At 41.0% G+C, this 25675-nt stretch overlaps 1 protein-coding gene across 8 annotated transcripts in view; it reads left to right on the top strand.

Annotated features, from left to right (window-relative positions):
• Positions 1 to 25675, top strand: part of CTNNA3 (catenin alpha 3) — a 941808-nt gene that overhangs the window by 503142 nt on the left and 412991 nt on the right. For all 8 annotated transcript variants that reach the window (XR_007775063.1, XR_007775060.1, XR_007775061.1 and 5 more), the window contains 2 exons: positions 10493 to 10573; positions 16870 to 17022. Coding sequence is in view for 3 of the 8 variants with exons in the window: in XM_050958306.1 (XP_050814263.1) it covers positions 10493 to 10573; positions 16870 to 17022 (234 nt within the window). In the remaining 5 variants the exon portion in view is untranslated. The remainder of the gene's footprint in view (positions 1 to 10492; positions 10574 to 16869; positions 17023 to 25675) is intronic.

Here is a 25675-nt window from a genome sequence, read left to right as displayed (position 1 = left end):
TCACTTGAGTATGTGGAAAACATTAGCTGGCCTCAACTGCATCCTGACTTTCCTGTCCATTTCTGTATGTTTTCACCCTTCTCCCCCTTGTTGCAAGGGAGCCCTTAATGGAGTAGTGTCCCTGTTTTTCCAGCTAGATGGACCAAGATCCACTTGCATAAAGGTTTCAGTGGTTACATTGACTGGTTGTTTTTGCTCTGTTCTCTATATGGACCAAGAATTTACTGTAGATAAGACATAAACTGGTTTTCTGATTCTTTTTACAGCCGTTGAAATCTGTGTTAACAAGACACATTCAGAAAGCAGAAAAGTTCCCTTTTACATTTTCTTATAACAACATATTATATCTGCTCTCCAACATTATTTAATATATATTTATCTGACAAATTTTGTTATACTTTTATTTACCTCATCATGTGGGTCTTAGAGGAAAATGTTTCTTGGAATGAAGATTGAAGTAGAAATGTTGTATTTGCATATGTGAGCAATATTCCTTTAATCACACAACATAATTTTAAAAAGCTTACTGATTTTATATTAGTTAGGTGATAATGTTGTATAGATACAGTTTATAGTCATAGGACTATATAAGAATATATAAGAATTCATTCATCTGGTGCATATATCCATTATACTACCCATAACTCAGGCTACAATGGGGATTCTTCTGTTTTCATGAAAAAATACATAAATACATGCTTGTGTTGCTGCAGAAAATACTTTTGGAAGTTATACCAGGCCATTGCGTCCTTAGCTAGTGGAAGAGTTATGGTAACTTAGCTCTGGACAATCTTGCCTGTTTACAATTCCATTTTGATTTAGCTTGTTGATAAAACTCTCAATCGATCTGTATGGGAAACAGTTTCTTGCTAAGTCATATTGCAAACTTTAGTTTTGTATGTTTTGTTTTAATTTTTCCTCACTCTGGTTTACCCTATAACTATACAGTCTTGAAGCAATTTGTATGATAGTTCAGGAAAATCTTATCCTGCTGTGTTTGAGGATGAGCTTTCTTCCAACTAACTGCCTATTTTATTAGTGTGAAAGCGCCAAAATTATTCTGGTGAATGGTAGATATTCAGTTCAAAACTTTCGGACTAGGAAGTTAGAAATTTGCCTCTAAGTAAAAATCAGGTACGATGCTTGCTTTTGACAGTTTAATGTTATGGATATTTTTCTGTAATATTTCTCATTATGTTTCTCATCATGTCATCAGTGGGTAGGACTGTAGCATCTTTCAGCTGGTCCCTCAGATAATTTTAAAGTTGAATTACAAAGCAATTTGAAAATGTTATTGCCCTTTATGTTGCTGTCTCAAGTTTTTTCAAAGAAGTTATTATGGCTTCAGTTTTTACATTAGAAATATTAGGCAATCACTTTTCTCTCTTTGCTGTAGAACACCACAACATTCTTGGAGGACTTACTTTGTGTGACATCACTATTTAAGTAACCTCAGCTGCATATTTCCCTCCCACAAACTGAACATGGAAGAGGATGTTGATTTTTAGACTGCTTCAGAATCTGCCTGAAATATTCCAGACAATATAAAAGTGGAGGGCAGAATGGGGGAGAGACGAAAGCAGAAGAAAACATTTAAATGAAAAAAAAATCTATAATTTGAAGGCATCTTTATATATAAAAATAAGAAATGAAAATGGCATTCTCAAACTGAAGCAATCAGGGAAAATATATAATGAAATATGTTCTAAATAAAAGAGTCGTTATTTGCTCACTTGGGCATGAATTTCCTCTCCATGGTCTCTGTGTGTGTGAATACACTCACCTGTTCTTCACAGAAATTGCCTTTCCAAGTCTTTCTTGAATGAGGTCAGTTTTTAGAAAAAATGTGTTTGTTAAGCTTTGCTAGAGTCAGGTCTGAGTCTGCATTAAAATGGATAAAAATGAAGAAGTTTGGTTTACTTATGATTTATTCCCTTTTTGCTGTAGCTATGTCAACAAAATTAAATAAGAAACTAATTCAATTATTAAAAATAATTAAAAATTACTTTTAGGTGAGTTTAGTTTTGCAGGCTTTTGGTGTACGAAAACCTGACATTTTTGTGAAGGCATCCTAGAGAAAAAAAAGGATGTACATTTGGAACTTTCTTAGCCCTTATTTAAAAGGGTTCGGTTGCTGAAAGACCCTAATTCTGGAAAAAATTACACATGTGAGTAACTTTTTATCCATCTGAGTAGTCCCACTGAGTTAAATGGAATTACTCACTTGTGAAGTTACTCAAGTGCATACATGTTTCTAGGATGGGTGTCAGAGACAGCTTTTCTGTCACATGCTTTAGTTAAAAAGGTAAGAAGCAAACAAAAATTAAACAAATGTAAAACAAGCAGGGAATTGTAAATAGTCTGAATAAAATTTCTCATTCAATTTGGAGCTGATCTGAAGCCCATTTAAGTGGTTGGGACCCTATCCATTTAGTTCAATGGGCTTTGGATCAGGCCCGGTTTCTAATGCCTTATTTTTTCTCATGTCATAAACCTTCTAGTTCTGCAGTTGTCCACAGAGTCTTCCAGAGTAGGCATGACTTGAATTTCTAATGTAAAAAACCAAGATGATAAAAATGACTTTAAAATAACAATTTTAGGCTTTCTTTATAGATCACCAAGAATCAGAAAAGGGGTCAAGTTCAGGTTTACTTGTTTAACTTTGCAGTTGACCTTTAATAAGAGAGACCTGATTTAACTTCATGACTATAGAAGTTCTCTATAATGTGAGATATAAAAGGGGCAGTCTGAAAAGGTAAAATGATGTGTTCCTTGTTTCTGTATCCACAGAGAAAAAAATCTCCATCATGGCAGGGAGGGCTTTGCAGCGTTACATGGAAGGAAAATGATTCCTAAAAGGATGTGAATAATAAATGAAAATCACTTCACATTCTTTTACTTTTGCTTGTGTATCAAGGCAGATGGTTTAGAAAAGACTTTTTTCTTCCATTGGGACACAAGGATGAAATTGAGGAATTACTCAGCTGAAAGCAAGATAAAAATGACAAGGAGAAATGGCTACTGAAGGAGACTCTTCCTCCTTTGACTAGAATCAGGTGCGGGAGCCACCTGGATTGGGAGGTGAAGAGGTGGATTGTGGACTTTGTTAGTGAAGAGCTGGAGGAGACATGCTTGGGTCTAAAAGTCTCATAAAAATTAAATGAAAACCCTGCAACAGAAGTAGGGGTCTCAGAGGGGGAACAGCTGGGGATAATGTAGAAAGACTCAGCATCTGTGTGCAGTGCCAATATTGCCACTGGTACTGCAGAGAATGAGAAGATGGGAGCATGCTCACATGGAACATGGCAGGCAGTCTGAACAGGGAGCAAGTAACATTAATTACAGGGATTTTCATTTTCTATATCAAAAAGATATTAACAATGGATTCAGTTGTTTTTCAAGAAGAGGTATCAGAGGGGAGGAAGGTATCCTCATGGAAACAGCTGCTCTGAGAACTCATTTGCACAAAACCAGGAAATGGCATGGGAGAAACATTTGCACAGTAGGCAGCAGAACACCATCATTACTAAAGCAGGGAGAAGGGCAGAGATGTTAAAAGTGAAAGCAGCAATATATCATGGATGGTGCACATCAGTAGACATACTGTTGAGTGACACAAACTCTATTATCCTTTGCCAGCTGCAAGGGCTAGCCCCTGTTGTGTTGTAAAATTTGTTATAAATGAAGTTACTGTAGCTGATAATGCTATTGACATTATCATAGAACTCAGCTGTGATGTTAGGCACAGCTCTGAGCAAGAGATGGTGTGTGAACTATACCATTCCAGGAGTAGCCCTAGGAGCAGCGTGACTCACTTCTGAGTCACCATTTTTTCCCTGCTTCCCCCTTGCTGATACGGGGTAGTAATTTGTTCCTGGCTTATTTCAGCAGCCAGCTCTGGGAGACACGAGGCAGGCGTGATAGGAAGTGACAGTTTAGAAAGGATATTTGATGGCTGGTTTCAGTGGGTGTTTCAATGTGGAGGGAAGCAATATCCTGTCTTCCTAATCCACCGTTTACCTTTCCTGTTTCCCCAGTGTGGGTTTCCTCAGGAAAATCCCTCCTGTGCTCTTTGTTTGCCTTGACTGGGGATTCTCACAGCACACCTCCTAACCAGACATGACAAACCTGTGAAAAAAATGCAGAAATTGGGCTTGTTTTTGGCTTGTAACTTGTTGCTTGTTTGGCGTATAGCTTGTTGCTTGTTGTACCTTGTTGCTTCTTTTTTATTATCAGCTCCCAGCAAGCAGGGACAAGGGAGGAGAGAGTCAGGGATGCACATCCGGTCCACCACAGTCCTAGACTGCATGCCAGGGGGACCTAGTCACATAGAGTGTTGGGGTTCTTAGGGACTGGCTGTTTTGGCTTTGTTTTGAAATGGGATTAGCTTGATTTTTGGCTTAATATGAAAATCGGGGTGCTTATTTACTGCGTGAAAGTTGGCAACTGTGCTCCTAGCCCTACTTGCTGCTTCATCCTGCTTCTCCCCTCCCAAATGTTGCTAACCATTACTGGGGCTTCTTCTGGTCCCCAAGCTGCTTGCTTCCAACCTCCCATCCTGCATTATACTCTTCCTATCTGAAGGCTTCCTCTAGGGCCCCCTTACCCTCCAGGCTTCTGCTGCTGTCCCAAACTGGGGGCTTCCTCCAGGTGATTTCCACCCAGCCACTTCATTAGTTACAGGGATTTTCATGCTGCCCTCTAGGGGGGAGGGATAGCTCAGTGGTTTGAGCATTGGCCTGCTAAACCCAGGGTTGTGAGCTCAGTCCTTGAGGGTACCATTTAGGGATCTGGGGCAAAAATCTGTCTGGGGATTGGTCTTGCTTTGAGCAGGGGGTTTGACTAGATGACCTCCCAAGGTCCCTTTCATCCCTGATATTCTATGATGCAATCCATTTCTCTGGAGCATCCTTATTTGGTAAAGGCAGTTTTGAGTGTGTTAAGGTATATATCCTGGACCTTCTCCTCTGAGGTATATTCTAAGGTATCTGAATGTCTGGCTGTAGATAACAGATTTCTTGGTGTGTCTAGGGTGGTTACTGGATCTCTGAAGATAGGTGTGGTGATTCAGGGCTTTCTTGTATATGGCTGTCTGTGGGTTTCCATTATTGAAGCTGATGATCTTCTCTTTGATAAGCTCAAATGCCCCGTGCCTTGGTGCCAACCTACTATTGCTATTGGTTGTTCCATTAGGAGAGAATATTAATTCTATGCAACCTTAATTCAGCCTCCTTGTTGTTATACATTATGACACAGCCTTTAACTGCATGCTTACATATTATGTTATTATGTTTTCCACAGGAATCCTTTCTCATTCAGTGCACAGGATGAACTTACCCTTGGGATGAATCAGGATTGGGTAGTAAAAGAGGCTATTGTCTCAAGGACTGCTGCCTCATTTGTTGCAGAAGTTGGAAGGTGTTCAGGGAATGAGCCAGGGAATTGCAGGGAGAGAAAAGATGCTACTCTAGAGAATTGGGCACCATCCCTGCTTCTGCCACATAGTTCTTATATGATACTGAGTCAAGATGCTTAAATAAATTTTTGTATGGATAGGAAAACTGGTAAAACCTGATTTTTGCCATGGAATGTCCATTTTCTGTCCCTGGCTTCTGCATGAGCAGTAACATTGTGACGACAGACATAACCACTCATCACTCCTTCCCCTCTAGTTCCCTTGTATTAGGGGGAGTAACTTGTCCTGATTGTCATGACAACAGCTGCCTTTGATAACTGATTTACCTCAGACAGCCTGGTACATTATTACAAAGAAGGGTCCCTGGAGGGACTGTAGGGAAAGCAGGCCGGCTTTGGCTAGGTGCCTGCTGTGTTCCTCTGACTTTGTACTGTGGTAACTTACACCATTTCTTTTTTAATGGTAATTGTTACTTTTCTTTTTTTTAAAAAGGGTTACATGAAAATTCCGGCTCATTTTCAATGATATTTGTTTGTTTGCTTCTTACAAAGTTGGGGCTGTGGCTTTTGTGAATATTTAGCTTTTCAAAAAAGCAAGGAATATAGCTGACTCACTACTCAATTTTCTGTTACACAGTTTCAAAAAAGTAGTTTCCAGTTTGCAGTAAAACTAGAGTTTCATTAAACATGTTTTGTTTGACTACAGTATAATTTAAACATTTTCAATACATTGGTCAACATGGCATCCAGTTGTGAAATATGGAGCTTCACAAAGATAACAGTGGCAATTAAATATACTTTGAAGACAACATTGGTCTGTAAACAACACTATAACAGGGTGTACCAGGCATTTGCTGCCCCCATCAGAGACCACACTGCCTTGTTGCACTTTCCCTGCAGGAAGGTATCCTGTGAGAAGGAAAGAACAGCAAGTTCAGACTTTAAGTATTGCCTAGTGAGGCCTCCCATGATCAGCTGCAGGCAGAACCAGCAAGAACTGGCCCTCCAGCACTTGTAAAGGCTGGAAGCAGACAGAAACCAATCCAGACAGAGACCAGCAGGCCAAATAGAAATGGCTAGCTGCTTCTATTGGGGACCAGTTATGAGTGAAGCCAGGATAGGGAATGAAGACTTTCATTGAACTAATCAAGTTAGTTGGCCTGGTCAAGAGCCTAACCTTGAAAATATTTTCTTTCAATCTCTGTAGAGAACTATTCCTTATATTAAGGACTTTAATGCCCAGTGGCTACTTTGAGTTCAGTGTGAATTTATTATTTTGTAAACCTCTGGTGAGCCTGCTCCATGTAGCACCAGGCCCAGGTGAGCTCTTGCCAAACAAGTAAGGGAAAAACATTCTGCCTATTTAAAAAAAAAAAGGGGGAAATTCACCAGCAAAAAGTTCATTTAACTTTAGTTAAGGCTGCTCTCATCAGTAAACTAAGACACACACAATTAGGAAATACAAAGTTAAGTATTAAAAAGGACTTCAGTAATGCAGTGGGGAGAGTATGCTTATAAGATTTGTTGCTGACAGCAAACTGGGAGGGATTGCAAGCACTTTAGAGGACAGGATTAGAATTCAAAAGGAAGAATTGTTCAGAAATCAATAAGATGAAATCAAGAAAGACATACTTAGGAATGAAAAATCAAATGCATAATGGGGAATAACTGGCTAGGTAGCAGTACTGCAGAAAAGGAACTGGGAGATATAGTGGGTCACATATTTATTATAAGTCAATAACATGAGTCAGTTGCAGAAAAGGCTAGTATTTTGGAATTTATTAATAGGAGTGTCATAGGTAAGACCCAAGAGATAATTGTTCCATTCTACTTGGTACTGGTGATATATCGGCTAGAGTACTGTGTCCAGTTTTAGGTAGCAAATGTTAAGAAATGTTGACAAATTGGGGGAAGTTCACAGGAGAACAAAAAAAAAGATTTAGAAAACATAATTTCTGAAGAAAGGTTAAAAATGTGGGTTATGTTTAGGTTTGAGAAAAGAAGAGTGAGGGGGGTACCTGATAAGTGTTCACTGTCCTCTTTATAACAGCTCTTAATATTTTTAATCAGTTGGTCTCCATGTCCACTGAAGGTAAGACAAGAAGTACTCAGCTCAATCTTTAGTAAGGGTCATTTAGGTTCGATATTAGAAAGTTTTTCCTAACTACAAGGATAGTTATGTACTTGAACAAGTTACCAAGGGAGATTTTGGAATTCCTGTCACTGGAGGGTTTTTAACAACAGTTTGGACAAACACCTGTCAGGGATGGTCTAGGTATACTTGGTCTTGCATAGGTGTGAGGGAATGGACTAGATGACCTCTTGAGGTCTCTTCCTGCCCTACATTGTTATGATTCTGTGAAAAGTCTGTGAAGTCAAGTACTTTCAATTAAGAAAATGTCAGAATGTACATTGCCCATACAATGTTAGTTTGGAGCTCTTGTACACATGCATTATGATACAGCCTTTAATTACATGATCCCTTTTTTTTTTTTTTTACATAAGACCTCTGGTTCATTTAGTGACTAGGATGCACCTACTTTGGGGATTAATTGGGGTTGTTAAAGGGCAGTTATCATTGTACAAGGGCCCCTATATTTAAGGCTTTTCCTACATTCACCTTTGTGTCTCCCACATACTGTAATAGTATAAGCACCTAGTTTTGAAATACAGTGTAATATGAGACGTCACACTTTTAAATAAAGCATTTATCCTAGCAGTAATGGAATTTTCTTCTGCTGCAGAAAGATGATCTATTAGTCTGAAAATATTCATGCATGTTATCTAAATAAAGTTAATCAGAAGCTGCATTTTATAATTTGTTTAGCCGTGCAATAATCTAGGTGAAGAGTAATTTATGTAGAGTTATCTGTGCTTACCAGACATTGGCCATTGACAGTAAATTCACAAATAAAGGACTTTTTTTAGATTTAATATTTTTTATGCCATCTCTTCGATGGAGGAGGATATTTAGCTGTAGCTGCCTCAGAGAACTTGGTGGTCATAGGGGCCAGTTTACATCATTACTCACCACCTCTGACATTACATCCAACTGGAAAAGTTCAGAAATCCCAATACTTGACATTGATTCTGTCTCCTTAGAAAAATCAACTCTCTATATAAATCTTTAAAGGATATGTTGATGTGTTATTTCACCCTTTAGCTGGCAAATGCACAGATATATGCTGAGCTAAATACCATCCAAAATGTTTTTATTGGTTCTTTTAAACTAGAAGTTAGGAAAGGATTAATTTTGCTGCCAGGGCTGATTGTGGCATTGCTAAATGCAGTACAGGAATCATTATCTTCTTTGGTACCTACACAGGTATTGATATTAGCATCTAGTTACATTACTTTTATGGCATTGTAGCTACCTTTGATCATTCACTCTTTATGAAGATTATAGACTTTGATTGTGAGGCTGTTGCAATAGCTGGAAATAATGAAAAATGTCCAAGACAGCCCTAATATAGATTATTTATACTGGAAAAAGAAAAGAATTGTTCCTTTCAATCAGAGGAGAATATGACAGTTATTTCAAGGCATTTGTAACATCCAGTGACAACATTTAAAGTAGTAGGACTTGATCCCAATAGGCTTCCCTAAACTTTCCTCCTCTCATTTCTGTTCTTTTGTACCAAACTGATTAAGCATTGTGCTTTTTTCTATTGGCAGATTTTCTTTTGTAATAGAAAATGTATCTATTTGTATGTATATACACTGTTGGACTATCATATATATATATACAGAGGTATATGTAGATTTATAATCAGGTTATATAAATATAGAGAAACAAATTTCTTTTTAAGAAAGTTTAATGAAAACGCGTCATACCATTTTTTAGAGCGAGATAGAGCTTCAACTAGGTCCACATAAAATGGAGTTGATAACATGCTGATGGTATATTTCAAATACTATGGTTCAGAATCTCAGCTAGCGTACATTGGTGTAGCTCCACTGACATCAGTCAGCGTCTGTCCCTGTATCTTGAAATATTACACGTATTGTAGGAAGTCTGTATTCCTGATGTTTTAAGTAATTGAGTAGAGAAAATACATGTGTCTCTTTCTTTTGGACTAGAGCAATACAACTTTGATTGGTAAACTATGTCAAATTGCTTTAGAGAAATAAATTTCATAAGACTCCTTGCACCCTTACATACTGTATGTGTTGTCTTAAATATATAATATGACATAATTGTTAGATAAAATAAATTAGGAGTAAAATTATATAGAGTAAGTGTTGGCCAAGAGAGTAAAAATATCAACTACTAATTTCAAATGTTAATAATAACGCAACCACTTCGGACTAGCAGAAATAGTTTGAAGGAAAAACAAAATGAGAATACTGCTATACAAAAAGTGTGAAGCTGACACACACAGTACCCTCTAAAGTATCTTAAGGCTTTTTCCATATCTTCTATGCTCCGATGATTTTTTCATTATGTTCTGTCAGATGAAAGGCATTTCTAATTTTCAAAGATTACATGAATTGAATTTGCAGTGCATATCTTTTACATTTAGCAACTCACCAGTGTAGTTCTGTAGAATTATTAAAAATACTGTAGATTATAGCAACTTAAAAGCAACCAAACTGTATCATGTCTGGCCCTTTTAAACCACTTGCAAAGATAGAGCAAAATGTTTACATAGGTGTGGTGATAATGAAGTGGACATGCATTGTGGTGCTTCTAATATCATGTGGAATGTATCCCAACACTGAAAAAGCAGTAGTACAACAATTCAAAATATAAAATATATGATATCTATGTAATCATTTTTCCACTTAATATAAGCAAAGTGTGTATTCATCATACTGAATGCACTTTGACATGGTAGCGGTTGATGCTTGAAAATGTAAGCTGGTGGTTTGCACACATGCAAACCTACCTCTATTCAGCAAAACACTTAAGCACATGTTTAAGTACCATTGACCTTAATTGGATTTAAGCACATGTTTAGTTATCGAAGTGCTTAAGTGCATTGCTGGATTGGGGACACAGAGAGAGAAATTGTTAAAAGATGTTAAATAGTAATTGTATACATAACAGTTTTATTTTCTATAATGTTTGTTTCAGGCTGACAAGAAAGAAAAGAGTAATGCCCTGAATATTGCAATAGATAATATGTGCAAGAAGACAAGAAACCTTCGCAGACAGGTAAAGAACTTGGGACAAAGAGATGGGAAATCAGATTTATCTAAATATTATTTTTTCTGCTTTTGATATCATTATAATTTTTTTTAAAAAGAGGAATTCTCATTCAGAGCATTTATAATGTTACAAATATGTAACCCTCCAAAGGTCTAAGATTATGAATAAGGCCCCAGAAGTGGATCTGGGTGCATATATACATATAAAGTATGCATATAAATGAATCATTTTTTTCAGAAATTTGCTTATTATGGCATTTGGAAATTTGCAGTAATTTTATGAAATTTTGTACAGGATTGATGAAATTTCACATATATTATTCTTGTATAGCTGAATTTTGCCCAAAAACAAATCTTGAAAAGCCATTTTTGTTTGAAAATTAATACTTATGAGTTGCTTAAGAACTGCTTGACGAGGAGGTTAATGATGCTGTATACCTCGTGACCACATTGAGTGGAGGAATAAGGCTTGAACTGAAAGGCATAAAATCCTGAGTTTTATTCCTACCTGTGCCAATATGTGACTTTCATAATTCTTTTCAATTATAGCACATGACAAATATCAATTATGCCTCACAATGCTTCTGTGAAATGGATAAAAATAATTACTCTGGTTTGTTTCTGGAGATTTCATAAGGTGTTTCAGGCTCTACAAGACCAAATGTAATATGGAATTAGGACTTCTCCAGTAGCTGGTTTTTGGTCCATGTGGCTCAACTGGCAAGATCAGGGCCATAGTGTGCTCTGTCCCATGAGTAATGAAATATTCTAGTGTTCTATAGCTTCCATCACTTTGGTGCTTCAACTTCACACAAAATTTTATGGAGGTGACACAGTGAGGTTATGTTTGAAACTAGCTTTAATGAGTGATAGGTGATGTAGAATACAGCACACATGTCCTTCATAGACACATTGGTCCAGTCACCAGCCAGCTGGTAGGACATCATGAGCCATCCCACAAAGCCAACTTCAGTGAAAAAAAGATAAGGAAGGACGGATTCGGAAGTGGGTGTATATCATTTTGGAATTGTATCTTCTAAGAATTTCTAAACATATTAAAATATTTTAAAATGTTTCCTGTGGCTTTTATTTATTATGTGTATATGTGTATGGTGCCATAGATCTTCATGGCACTTTTATCATTTAGTTATTTGTGTGCAGTCTACCATAGATGAGTGCTTCCTTCACTAGCAGAGCTGTATATGTTTTAAGGAAGGGATGATGGCACACTGATTCCAATGTCTCCTGCTATGTATCTTGAAATATTGCCAGTGTTAATACTCCCATCCCAGCTCTTTCCCGTTGTACTTGTGGATGATCTGTTGTGCTTTGCACAGATGTTTTGCCTATGGTTATTGTTTAGTTATTTTCTGGAAGGGATCTTAGGGCAGATGTTCCCATGTCTGTCCCCTTCTCCTATCTACTGATAGCTTTTCTGCACACACTGCAGATTTCATTGCCAATGTCCTTTTGAAACAGGGAAAAGAGATTCCCTCACTAATAATTACTCTGTTTATTTCAGGTCTTTTGCCAATGTTGCAAGTGAGAAAGCAGTTTTCCATACTCATCACAACGTTGGTTCTAATAGCATCACAAACACATGCTGAGATTCCTTCTTTACCTTCTGAGGACAGTATACTGACAGATTTTTATAAACTATGCTTTTCCATATGTTCATTTTTTGCCTCCTCTGATGCTTCAGTAACCAAATCCAAATCTTTCATAAGGGGAAAACCTTACACCTTAAACAACAGCAACAAAGTAGCTTGCCAAAAGTCACACTTTCTCTGCCTTCTGCTTATGGTGTCTGCAAGATCTTTCTTTTTCATTGTATAATATGATATGTTTACTGTCCCAGTAACAATCACCACCAAGGTTGTGCCTGATTTTCTTTGTCTGCCTGCTTACCTTTCTGCCAGTATTATAATGTAGTTCATGGGGTTCTGCCTCATAGGCGGTAAGAGTTAGAAACAGACCCCTTAGGTATAGAAAAAATTGCTTGCTATGAGCATGTTGAAGAGAAATTGATATTGCTTTAGACACCACAAAATAATTTTTCTGGACTTGGCCTTTCAGTCTGTTTCCCTTCCTTTCTCTTAACCATTTTATCCCTTTCCTTGTTTTTACATGATTTTGTTTCCTTTCTTTGTGTGTTGCTATAAGAATTCTGTTTCTAAAACCCGAGCACCATACATAACTCAGCAAAAGGCAAAAACAGTAACAATATTGCATAGTTTTTATTCACCACAACAAAAGGCATGGCTGTGGCTCTGTTCTCTTAAAAGTAACTGTTTCATTTTGCTGAATTTCAGGAAAGAGAGTTCCTCAGAACCACAGTATAGCAAGAGCTAAAAACTTCATATATGAAAGATTAATTAAGCCAATCAATCAATAAACAGCTAAAGAGAAGAATTATGCAACAAGATAAAATAAAATGTTGATTAGAAAGCTGGCTTTAACTTTCTGGATCCTGCAGTTATGTTATGCATCAAAGGGTTATTACAGTAACTATTCCTAAAATGGAACTTTGATGAAACTCTGTATGGATGCAGAGATCTGTGTTATGCGGGACTGGGACTTTAGTATGCAACGTGGCATTTGTGGTGTTCTTGTGCAGTATCACAAGATAGCATGAACTGTGCACCTATTAAAATTTATCTGACAAGCTCTAACGGGCTTGCTCCTGCAATGCTGAGGTCAGTGGGAGATTTGCCTTTGAATTGAATAGGTTCAGCATCAGGCTGTCCTCTGAATGCATTAGTTCAGTGCAAGTAAAATGCAGTAAAATGAGTGAAATTTAAGTAATACACACATTTTTAGATGACATGCTTGATTTGGCCATTACCTGATCCAAAACAAACCTGTCAGAGAAAATGAAACAACATCCATGGATACAGTGCTGCTGTGGCTTTTTTATGTTAGTATTGTAATGAAATTAGGCAAGTTCAGGACCTCTCCCTTCATAAAGAAAATAATAAAGTAGATTGGTGTGTGTTTAATTGGAATAGCAATGTCTTAGACCCTAATCCTACAAAGGCATACAGACATGCTTAATTTTAAAGAGATGAGTAGATCCACTGACTTCAATTGCACTGGCCACATGAATGAAGTCAAACGTGCTTTTGCAGGATAGGAATCTACAAGTATTTTGCTCTTGTTGTTGAAACTCTTACTCTCCCTTTCTGAGTTCTTAAAATGGAGAATAAATAAATGTAGGTAGATGTTGAATGTGCAAATGGAGACTCTAATACTGCATTGGGATCTGATAAGCTGGGCCCCTATGGGCATGTTGACACTGCACATCAAGGCTACCTCTACACTACGCACTGATTGTGGCGGCATGTAGTATATGGGTAGCTACAAGTCAAAGTGAAAGCAGGCTGCATCCACACTATGGTATGTAGTTATTTGTGTCAGTGAAAGGCTTTGATGGGGGGAAGCAGTAGGGAAAGTTTTCAGAAGCTCTCTGCTACCAGATTCTTTCTGGGGAAAGCCACCAGAAGCCTTTCTTGTTTCCGGACTCTTTTTAAGTGGCGGAAGAAGGCTCTGGCAATGGGGAGACAGTGTAGGGTGACCAGATGTCCTGATTTTATAGAGACAGTCCTGATATTTGGGACTTTGTCTTATATAAGGGCTTATTACCTCCCACTCCCACCCTGATTTTTCACACTTGCTATCTGGTCATCCTAAGGCAGTGGGACACTGCATAGCTAAAAAGAGCAGTGGAGATGGGGAGGCACAGCTTGGGCAAGAAAAGAGCCATGTAGGTGAGTACTCAGGTACATACCCACATCCATCATGTCTTCAGAGGCAATTCTGCGGCGGGTCCTTCACTCGCTCCGGGACCCGCCACTGAAGTGCCCCGAAGACTGGGAGCGCGGAAGGACCCCGCCGCCGCAGAATTTCCGCGATCCGGGAGCAAGGGAGGGTGGCAGGCGACTTCGGTGGACCTCCCGCAGGCACACCTGCGGAGGGTCCACTGGTCCTGTGGTTCCGTTGGAGCATCTGCAGGCATGCCTGCGGCAGGTCCACCAGAGCCGTGGGACCGGCGAGCAGCAGAGCGCCCCCCGCGGCGTGCTGCCGTGCTTGCGGCGGCGAAATGGCTAGAGCCGGCCCTGCGCCTAGGGCACCAAAAACTCTGGCACCGCTCCTGTATACGCATGCTGGGGTCAACCCAAGTATGTACACTACATGCCACCAAAAGAAGTATGCCGTGTAGATGTATCCTTCACCAGAGGTCTGTGGAACTTGGGCTTGTGGACTCAGTGTTTCCAAGCACATGCTTGAGCAGTCCCACTGCATGGTAAACCTGTGTTTAGAATTCCTGGACCCAGGATCCACAGCCATGCTAATGTGTCCATGCTGCACTAGGCAGACCTTCTGACTTGGGTCTGTGGCTTGATCTGAATCCACGCTGCAGAATGACAGGGCTTAGACCCAAGTCACAGCAGGGCTTAGGGTCTGATCCTCCCCCCATAGCAGGATCCTAGGACCCAAGTCATGAGTGCTTCCTGAACTGGATCAGATTGATTTGTGTGTGGAAGGAAGAGAGGCTTGGCCTAAAACCTGAATCAGAGTCAGGGCTTAGCGTTCAGTGTAGACATTATGTCTGTGCAACATCTCATTGATTTAGGATCATATAATGTATATTATGTGATAAGCTAGTTTCAAATAGATTGCAAAAAGTTGCAAGAATGGCTTGAACAACATTTTTCAGGAATGTCACAGTCTGACTCAATGTCTATTGAAGTCAATGGGACGCTTTTCTTTGACTTGAGGTATCTGATCAGGACTTTAGATAGACAAGTATTTTCCAAAATAGTTGGAATCTATATTAGGGTGACCAGACAGCAAATGTGAAAAATCAAGACATGGGGTGGGGGGTAATAGGTGTCTATAGAAATACCGGGACCCTATAAAATAGGGACATCTTGTCACCCTAATCTATATCCAAAGTTTGCCTTGCAACACAAATTTTCTCTGTTGCTAGCTCTGTGGGTATGCTTCCCCATATAAAGGGAGAGTAACATCAGAAAGGCTTTGTTTTTTCATATCTACCTAACCGTAGGAGTGCTTACCCCCACTGAGCTTTTTCACAGAGGGACGTTGGAACTAAAATGCTATATTAAAATATTTTCCTTTGGGAGCAAACCAATTAGTGTCTTTTCACTTCAATATTTTAAGATGCTTTTTCTTTTCTATTGCAATCAATGTCTTCTGTATTACTATCAACATTTTTTATATGTACTGATAAACTGGCTAGAACAAATAAGTACATATTTTGCACTGGGGAACTTAATACAATTGATAAAGTTAATTATATTCCATGTAATGCTTTGATTTGTGTACTTCCTAGAGTGTATTATACGATTACAATGAACTCATTTAGATTTAGAACCTAGAAAATATCCTCTGAGTAATTTCCCAGACATCAGTTATAAGATTATATGAAATCTAATTTAAGAGAACTAATTTATACTGGAATGCTACACTTCTTTAATAATTTAAGATGGAAGTTCAAGAACAATTAATGCAAATGGAGAAAATTGGACATCAGACTTGTTTATTATTCTCCTTGCTGTATTAATCTATTATCACGTTCTTATCAGTGATCTCATTGGTATAATTACCATGCCATATACAATTAAGCTAATCAAAATATATTGTTGGGCTTGCAACAAGGTAGCAAACATTTGGGTAATTTTACAGTTATGACAATACATAATGTAGAATATATTGGGTATAAATGAGAATAAACATCATTATACTTGTATGCTCTTCCAGAAATAAAATATCCTCCTTTCTTAGAGCCTGATCTTTAAGAGAAAATGCAAAGGAGACGAGGATAGATGTATTTTAGTGATAAATTATTTATTTTATTGGACCCAATTTAACAGTCCATCCCTGTTGAGAAAAACATTTTAGTACATGTTCAGCTTCCATTGACTTCAATGGGACTCATGCATCTGCATAAAGGCTTGCTGAAGTGAGACCATAATAGAGTGTGTGTGTGTGTGTGTGTGTGTGTGTGAAATAATATATTGTATAATAAAATTATCCCTACAAATTATATACAGATATCTTTGAAGTGGATAAATTGTAGCTTCAGTAATTTCCATGTATATATTGCCCTTTTTATAGGATACAAAGAAATTCATAGAAGTGCTGATAATTTATAGTTCAGATTGCAATTACTGTATATTGATCTTGTTCAGTTGTGACAGTTTTTATATTTACTGTAGTAGTCTGTAATACAGAATATAATACAATCAGCTGATAGGAGGATAATGCTTTATTTTTCAGCTTCGGAAAGCTATTATAGATCATGTCTCAGACTCCTTCTTGGATACCACTATTCCACTTCTAGTTCTTATTGAGGCTGCTAAAAATGGAAGAGAAAAGGAAATAAAGGAATATACTGTGATATTTCAAGAACACACCAGCAGGCTTGTGGAGGTAGGCTTCATGGATCTGCAGCTGGACTGAATATATGTGATAAGTGACTTCATACTGCACTATATTTTTCTGCCTGATTTGATAACATAGTTACGCACAGTAACTCAGCAAAATGCATCAGCAGCTAAATTCAGTAACAACATATGCTTTCTTTGTTTACTTCCTGCATAGCTCTAAGATCTGGATTTATGTGATCTTGGCCTCATATGAGATTTCATGACAAAAGAAACTAGTGGGTTATTTTCTTCCCTTTTTAAATTAATGGGAGGCTTTCTGAAGAGGAGTTCAGTAGGAGTAGGATCAGATGGTAAGAAACAATAACTTGAAATATTTTGGAACTCTGCTACGTGGACTGTTGGAAGCCACAAGTCAGTGTTAGTTATTTGTGAACTGTTTCATCCTTAATATGTCTAACATGCAGCATAATGTGAAATGTATAATCAAGCTTCCTGATCAAGGACTTGTTACTTGGCCCGCAGTTTAAAGCCATGTTCCTGGAAAACTGATCCATGGTGGGTAGATGCCTGTGGTTGTGTGGATCCTGGAGTAGATATAAGAATCTGTCTGTATGTACCAGTTTGCAGGGTTTGGTCCTAAAAATATACTCAGATATGTGCAAAAATAAGTTACATTTTATTCAGAGTAGAACAATTTTATATATGAAAGGTAACATTATCTTCTATTACTTGTGCTGAATAGAATTGATTGGGACGTTGACAACCAATCCTGTAAACACTATGTACATGAGTAACTATACTCAAAGGGTCTATTCACATGGATAAAGTTACTTGTGGTTGTGCAGCACTGGGGCTTTAAACACTAAAACACTGGAAATGCCCAATATGGGGTTCTCAAAGCAATATAATCTCAGATGCATGCAACAGGTGAGCTGATGCTTTTTCCTTTTGTATCCAATGTCAATGATGTAAAACTTGGGGAAAAATCAATGATTTTTCTGCCTTTATTATATTTATTGCTTCGCATTATATTCAGCAGTAATGCAAGAAACCTACAGGCATACATTAAGTAAGACAGACATTAGCTTCAGCAAGTTAGCATAAGGCTTGAGGTTATGCACTTTAAACAGATAAACTTTGCACAGATAAGTGGCCCAATAGAAAATCCCAAATATTTGGGGAGCTGAAAATAGAGTTTAAAGGGAAGTTCTGACCACAGGTAAATGAGTCAACCACAGAGTGTCCTGGCAACGAACTGATGTACATAGCAGGAACATGAGATACATCTAAGGTTAACCTGCTTGTTTGTCTTTTCTAATAAGTTTCTTATTTTCTTATGGGCTTGATTAATTGTTTTATTATAATAGGCGTATATTAGAGTATATTTTGGCTGTAACAGAAGAGACCTGCAGGCCACATCCTGGATGTTGAGTTAAGGCAAGGTTAGCATACAGATTTTTGGGACCTTTCAGCTAGATAGATGGTGATGAGCTAAAGCATAAGGTCCATGTATGGCTGTGACCTTTAACAGAGAGGATACATTAAAGCAGGTTGCCATAGGGGCTTTCCTAAGTTCATACCCTTTTAAACAGGTACAACACAACTTGGAACTTGGAAGGAACTGAAATAACCAGTCAGGACAGAAATTACAAATATGATACCTAATCACAAAAGGGTGATGGTAATGAATTGACATATCATAAGTTAAGATCATTGATATACTAACCTATAGTAAAAAGCTACTCCAATATTAGTAAGGTGCAGAAATACAAATAAGGAAAAGGGGGAAAATCCCCTACTGAATATGCATTGAGCATAGCAGAGTCAACGTAATGTATTAGAAAAGTGGCATCCCAGCCTAGAGGCAGTAGGAGAAAGAGATGTAGTCCTTGAGAGATGCCAGAATGATGGCCACTGGTGATGACGGGGAAGGTGATAGTGATGAGGAAGACGATGGCTAACACTTTTACAAGGGATGGTGTGACTATATGGATGTTGTGGCAAGGCACCTTCTGTCTCCCCAGACTCTGCTGCTTTTAGCCCTGGTGAGACAGGCTCAGGTAATGCAGTCCCCCTTGGGACACAGGGGAAGTTTGCTCCCTGTATCTCCACCAGTCCTGGTTAGCGAATTCTTACCCCCTTGTGGGAGAAAGTACTGCCTCTCCTCCTGGAGGATCTCGCTGTTTTACTGCTCCTGCACTCCTGGCAGCAGAGCTCCTTCTCTCTCTGCTCTTTCCCCTTCCTTCCACAGGGAAGGGTTTAAAAAGGTCTCAGGCAGTCCCAAGTAGGAATCAGCTGATCCCAATTAACCTCAGGTAACTCCTCCCTCAGCTGATTCTAATTTGCTACCTTGGTAACCTTTCACAGCTGAACCTGATTGACCTGTGGTTGCCTCCCAGTTGATAAGGAGGAGGGCCTTTTAACCTCTGGTACCGATTCCTACCCCTCCCTTGCAGCTGTCTGTCCTGAGTTTATCACATACCCCCCCCCACCCCGTTCAACACTACAGGGTTGGGCTACTTGGGTCGGCAAACAATGTACCCATGAAAGGCCATCCGCGTTGCCATGCTTGATTCCGGACCTATGTTGTACTCTGAAGTGGAAGGGCTGTAGCGACAGGAACCACCTTGTCACTCTCGCATTTTTCTCTTTGTTTTGGTGCATCCACTTTAGAGGGACATGGTCCGTGATAAGGGTAAACCTCCATCCGAGTAGGTAGTAGTGAAGGCTTTCTACGGCCCACTTCAAGGCCAGGCATTCCTTCTCTACTACGGCATATTTACATTCCCTGGGCAGGAGTTTCCTACTGAGGAACAGGACTGGGTGTGCTTCTGCTCCAACCATTTGGGAAAGAACCGCTCCCAATCCAACCTCAGAGGCATCCGTTTGCAGGATAAACTCTTTCTCCCAGTCTGGAGATACCAGCACTGGATCGGTGCAGAGGACGGTCTGCAGCTCTACAAAAGCCTCCTCAGCCATCTTACTATATCCGGACCACGGGCTTTTGTTAGGTCTGTTAGCGGGCAGGCCCTGGTGGCGAAGTGGGGGATGAACCGCCTGTAGTACCCAACCAGCCCCAGGAATGCTCTGACTTGTTTCTTCCGGACTGGTCGGGGCCAATTCTGAATTGCCTCTAACTTGTTGAGTTGGGGCTTCACCACGCCTCTCCCCACTATATACCCAAGGTACTTGGCTTCTGCTAGCCCAGTTGCACATTTGGAGGAATTTGCAGTCAGCCCCGCCTTCCTCAAGGTGTTGAGGACTGCTTCCACCTTTCCCAAGTGCATCTCCCAATCTGGACTATGTATAATGACGTCATCAAGATAGGCGGCTGCATACTTGCCCTGTGGGCGCAACAGTTTGTCCATGAGCTGTTGGAAGGTTGCAGGAGCCCCATGTAAACCAAAAGGGAGGACAGTGTATTGATACAGTTGCTCTGGTGTTGAGAAGGCCGTCTTCTCTTTGTTGGCCTTGGCCAAGGGAATTTGCCAATAACCCTTAGTCAGGTCAAGGCTGGACAAATATCGTGCTTTCCCCAGTCGGTCAATTAACTCATCTATCCGGAGTATGGGATACGCATCAAATTGACACACCTCATTCAGTTTCCAGAAGTCATTGCAAAATCTCATACTGCCATCCAGTTTAGGTACAACGACCACTGGGCTTGACCATTGGCTAAGTGACTCTTCAATGACTCCTAACTTCAACATTTTCCTGACTTCCATTTTGATCTTTTCTCTTTTCGCCTCCGGGACCCCGTATGGCTTGACATTCACCTTCACTCCAGGCTCTGTGAGGATGTGATGGTGAACCTCAGTAGCCCTGCCTGGCTTTTCCGAGAACACATCCCGGTTGCACTTGATCATGTTGATCACCTCAGATCGTTGGTCGGGGTCAATTCTGGGGATATTCTCACTTGGCCAAGTGGGTTGCTCTCGGGAAGAGGGACCCTAGAGTGACCACATGAGCTTCTCTGTCCTGCCACGGTTTCAACAGGTTTACATGATAGATTTGCTCCAGCTTCCGGCGTCCAGGCTGTCGGACCTTGTAATCGACTTCTCCAGTGGCTTCTATTATTTCATATGGCCCCTGCCATCTGGCCAGGAGCTTGCTCTCCACTGTGGGTACAAGCACCATTACCCGATCTCCCACCTGGAATTTTCGGATCATCTCTTGGCGATTGTAGTATGTTTGTTGGGCCCCTTGTGCCCTTTCCATGTGTTCCCGCACTATGAGGGTGACTTGGGCTATCCTGTCTTTCACCTGCGACACATGCTCGATGAGGTTTTTCCCTGGGTTCGGCTGTTCTTCCCAACTTTCCTTGGCAATGTCCAGTATGCCGCGGGGGTAGTAACCATATAACAGTTCGAATGGGGAGAACCCAGTTGAAGTCTGTGGTACCTCCCTTATCGCAAACATTAGGTACGGTAGTGGGGTGTCCCAGTTCTTCCCATCCCGGCTCACCACCTTTCGTATCATGTTCTTCAATGTTCTATTAAAACGCTCGATGAGGCCGTCTGTCTGCGGATGATAGACTGATGTTCTTAGGGTCCTGTATGTGGAGCATTGCATATAGGTCCTTCATTAATTTAGACATAAAGGGAGTCCCTTGATCTGTCAGGATCTCTTTGGGTATTTCCACTCTAGCAAAAATTTGGATTAATTCTTTAGCTGTAATCTTGGATGTAGTGTTCCGTAGGGGAACGGCCTCGGGGTACCGGGTGGCATAATCTATCACCACCAGTATGTGCTGATGGCCTCGGGCCAATTTTTATGGTGGCCCTACTAGGTCCATAGCTATTCGCTCAAAGGGGACTTCAATAATCGGCAGAGGTACCAAAGGTGCCCTTAGGCATGGTCGGGGTCCATGTAATTGGCATTCCAGACAGGAGGCACAATATCGTTGGACTGCCGCATATATTCCAGGCCAAAAAAACCTCTGCAGAATTCGATCCAGGGTTTTATCTATTCCCAGATGGCCCCCGAACAAATGGCTGTTGGCTAGCTCCATCACTCCCCTCTGATGTTTCTGTGGTACTAGGAGCTGTTCCATGACCTGCTCTTGGATACGGACTACCCTGTATAGCAGATCCTTCTTGATCATATAATATGGCCCTGGGCCCTTGGCTCTTCCTTCCACAGGGACCCCATTCACCTCAACTACTTCTTTGCGAATATTACTGTATACTGGATCATTGGCCTGATCCTGCCCAAAATTCTCTAGTGAAGGTCCAATTTGCCCAAACTCAGGGGGTTCTACTTCCCCCTCCCCCTCGAGGGAGGTCCCTGGGGAACTGGGCCCAGCTGCGGGCCTCCCAACCTCCTGCCTAGTTTCCTTGTCAGTCTGACCAACTCTTTCCCCTACGAGTATAGGCTTCCTGTTCTGGGTCAGGATTCTCGTTCCTCTCCTCTTATCTGCCCTCCTTTCTCGACGAGTCTTCCTGGGCTTCCCAGGGGGCGTGAATAAATCCTGGGCAAATTCATGGAAGGCCGGGGGGTCACTAACTATCGAGGCTATCCCATTGCTTTCTGGGTCGTTACCTCCTTCTGACTCCCCTCCAGGAAGTAGACTGCCGAACCCAGGGTAGTCTTGTCCTATGAGGACTGGGTAGGGGAGTTTTGGGACCACCCCCACCATCACCTTAGTGGGGTTTCCCAGGACCTCCATTTTTACTGGGATAGTCGAGTAGTAATTGACATCCCCATGGACACATGATATCCCTGTGCACTTGGCCCGGGATAGTTGATCATACCCGACCAGCTTTCCCGAGACCAGCGTGACTGCACTTCCTGAGTCTACTAACGCGGTGGTCTTTATGCCATTCATTTTGACTGACCTAGTATATCTATGAGGGACCATCGCTACCCCTACTAGATTTATCAGGTCACATGGCTCTTCCAGATTTCCCAGGTCGCATTGCATGGGCTCCTCTAGATTTGGGCATTGGGCAGCTATATGCCCTATCTCTCCACATGCATAACATCGGTATCCTGCTCGGGGCAGCCCCTTGGTTTTCGGGCTGTGAGGCCTTACCCCTCGAGTCTTTCTCTCCCAGCCCCCAAGTCCCTCCGAGTATTCTGGCTGCTCTTCGGCCTCCTTCCTCCCCTTCACAGTTCGGCCCGGAGCTACAGCAACTCGGGCCCTTGGTACATAGCCTTGCCTCCTGTTCTGGTGCCTCCCTTCCCCAGTGGTCCTGTGCTGCTAGATGTCTCTCTACGAGGACAACTAGCTCATCATAGGAGGAGGGATCATTTTGACTGACCCATCCTCATATGTCCGGCGGTAGCCCTCTCATGTACCTGTCCAGAACTATGGTTTCCACGATTTCCTCTGGCCGGTGGGTCTCGGGGTGCAGCCACTTCCTAACTAGATGGATCAGGTCAAACAGCTGAGACCTCGGGGCTTTGTTGACCCGGTATTTCCACTCATGGAACCGTTGTGCCCTTACAGCTGTCATCATGTCAGACCTCGCCAGGATCTCCGCCTTTAGCTGGGAGTAATCTGAAGCTGCTTCTGTTGTCATATCAAAATATGCTTTCTGTGCCTCCCCACACAGAAAAGAAGCCAGAATACTGGCCCACTGGTCTTGGGGCCAGGCCTCCCGCCAGGCCATTCTCTCAAACGCAAGGAGATATGCCTCCACGTCATCATCCATCGTCATCTTCTGTAAGTAGTGATTTGCCCGCAAGGGGGGCCGTGCGCTAGGGTGGTCAGGACCTTTAACTGGTTCACAACCTCATGCAGGGTGGCTCGATCCTGAGCCGCCTGGCTCATCAGTAGTTGATTTGTCTCCTGCTGTATTCGCACTGCCTCCTGCTGGGCAGCTATCTGCACCCTGGTAGCTTCTTGTTGGGCCGTAGTGGCCTGCACCAATGCCTTCACTACATCCTCCATTTTGGGGTTTGTTTTTTTTTTTTGGTTGCTTAACCCTGCCCCAAGACGACTTGCCACGAAGTCTCACTCACATCCCACCCCTGACACCATGTGTGGCAAGGCACCTTCTCAGTCTCCCCAGTCTCTGCTGCTTTTAGCCCTGGTGAGACAGGCTCAGGTAATACAGTCCCCCTTGGGACACAGGGGAAGTTTGCTCCCCATATCTCCACCAGTCCTGGTTAGCGAATTCTTACCCCCTTGTGGGAGAAAGTACTGCCTCTCCTCCTGGAGGGTCTTGCTGTTTTATTACTCCTGCACTCCTGGCAGCAGGGCTCCTTCTCTCTCTGCGCTTTCCCCTTCCTTCCACAGGGAAGGGTTTAAAAAGGTCTCAGGCAGTCCCAAGTAGGAATCAGCTGATCCCAATTAACCTCAGGTAGCTCCTCCCTCAGCTGTTTCTAATTTGCTACCTTGGTAACCTTTCACAGCTGAACCTGATTGACCTGTGGTTGCCTCCCAGTTGATAAGGAGGAGGGCCTTTTAACCTTCTGGTACTGATTCCTACCCCTCCCTTGCAGCTGTCTGTCCTGAGCTTATCACAATGTGCAAATGTACATTCTGTAGTATCTCTATCTACCTTACTGAGTTCGGGGTGTTTGTGACTGTGCTAAATGTATTAATAAACTATATTTGTAAATATAAAAGCGTTCCTGTAGAATGAGTGTTGCAATTGTGCACATCGGGGTTCCCAACTATATAATAATTTGAATAATACTGGGCCTGATCTTGAGACAAGAACCCGTCAACCCTCAAAGTAATAACTGGGGATTCTTATGTAATCAATATAATGAATACATAATCTAAAGATCAGGCAACAAGATTAAACTAAATTTTCAAAAGTAACTAGTGATGTTAGGTTCTTTAATTTTTGGATACACATCTAGAGAGCTTGGAGTGGCCTGGTTTTCAGAAAATGTAGAGCACTCAGCCTCTGAAAATCAGGCCTCTTTAAGGTGTCTGGAGTTGGGCACACAAGGCTTGAGACAACCAAAATCACTAGTAAATTTTGAAAATATACGCCTACAAATCAAATAATGCTTTGCTTTTGGCAGTTTTGTATTTTCTTTCTTCAGGTAAGGAGGAGAGGGTCTCGAGGTAGACAGGGATGTGGCCACTGGATCCATGACTATACAAATCAAGTGACTACAAAAATCCCTTTGAAATGGAGTGCTGGAACAGAAGCTGCCACTACAGCCAATGGACTGTAGTAGTGACCATGACGCAGTGGTGCTTGTGCTCTGTTGCTTGTCTAAAGAGCATTCTGTTCACCCAGCTTTTGCAGGGATGGCTTGTGCACAAAGCCCTTTTATTTGGTCCCCAATGAGTTGTTTTTATTTACATCAGTTTTCAAATTCTTGTTTAAAATCATCTGTTCTCACACATGTAAAAATGCAGCTGCCTGCAAAATCCAGTAAGGACATCATTTATAGGAACACTGTTGAGGCTTGCAAAGTCAAAGCATAAATGGTGCTTTTTCTTATAACTTTTTGAAAAGTCTATGAAATTCTCTTTTTTAATTACCAGTATGTCTTTTCTTTGCCATTCTTTCAAATGTAATTTTATTTAAAAATAATCAGTGCCAAAATCCTAACGCTCATGCTTGGTGCCAGGGAAAATTATTGGCAAAAATCACAACTTCTATGATTCCAGCATGTCCGTAATTTTTTTTCACTGTTAAAGAAATCCAAGTTTCTTCTTCGAGTGCTTGCTCATGCCCATTCCATACTAGGTGTGTGTGTGTGCCACATGCGCAGTTGCTGGAGAT

This window comes from Gopherus flavomarginatus, chromosome 6 (assembly GCF_025201925.1).
Source record: "Gopherus flavomarginatus isolate rGopFla2 chromosome 6, rGopFla2.mat.asm, whole genome shotgun sequence".
Taxonomy (NCBI): Eukaryota; Metazoa; Chordata; order Testudines; family Testudinidae; genus Gopherus; species Gopherus flavomarginatus.
The sequence above is the reverse complement of the archived record's forward strand: the minus strand, read 5'-3'. Positions and strand labels throughout refer to the sequence as shown.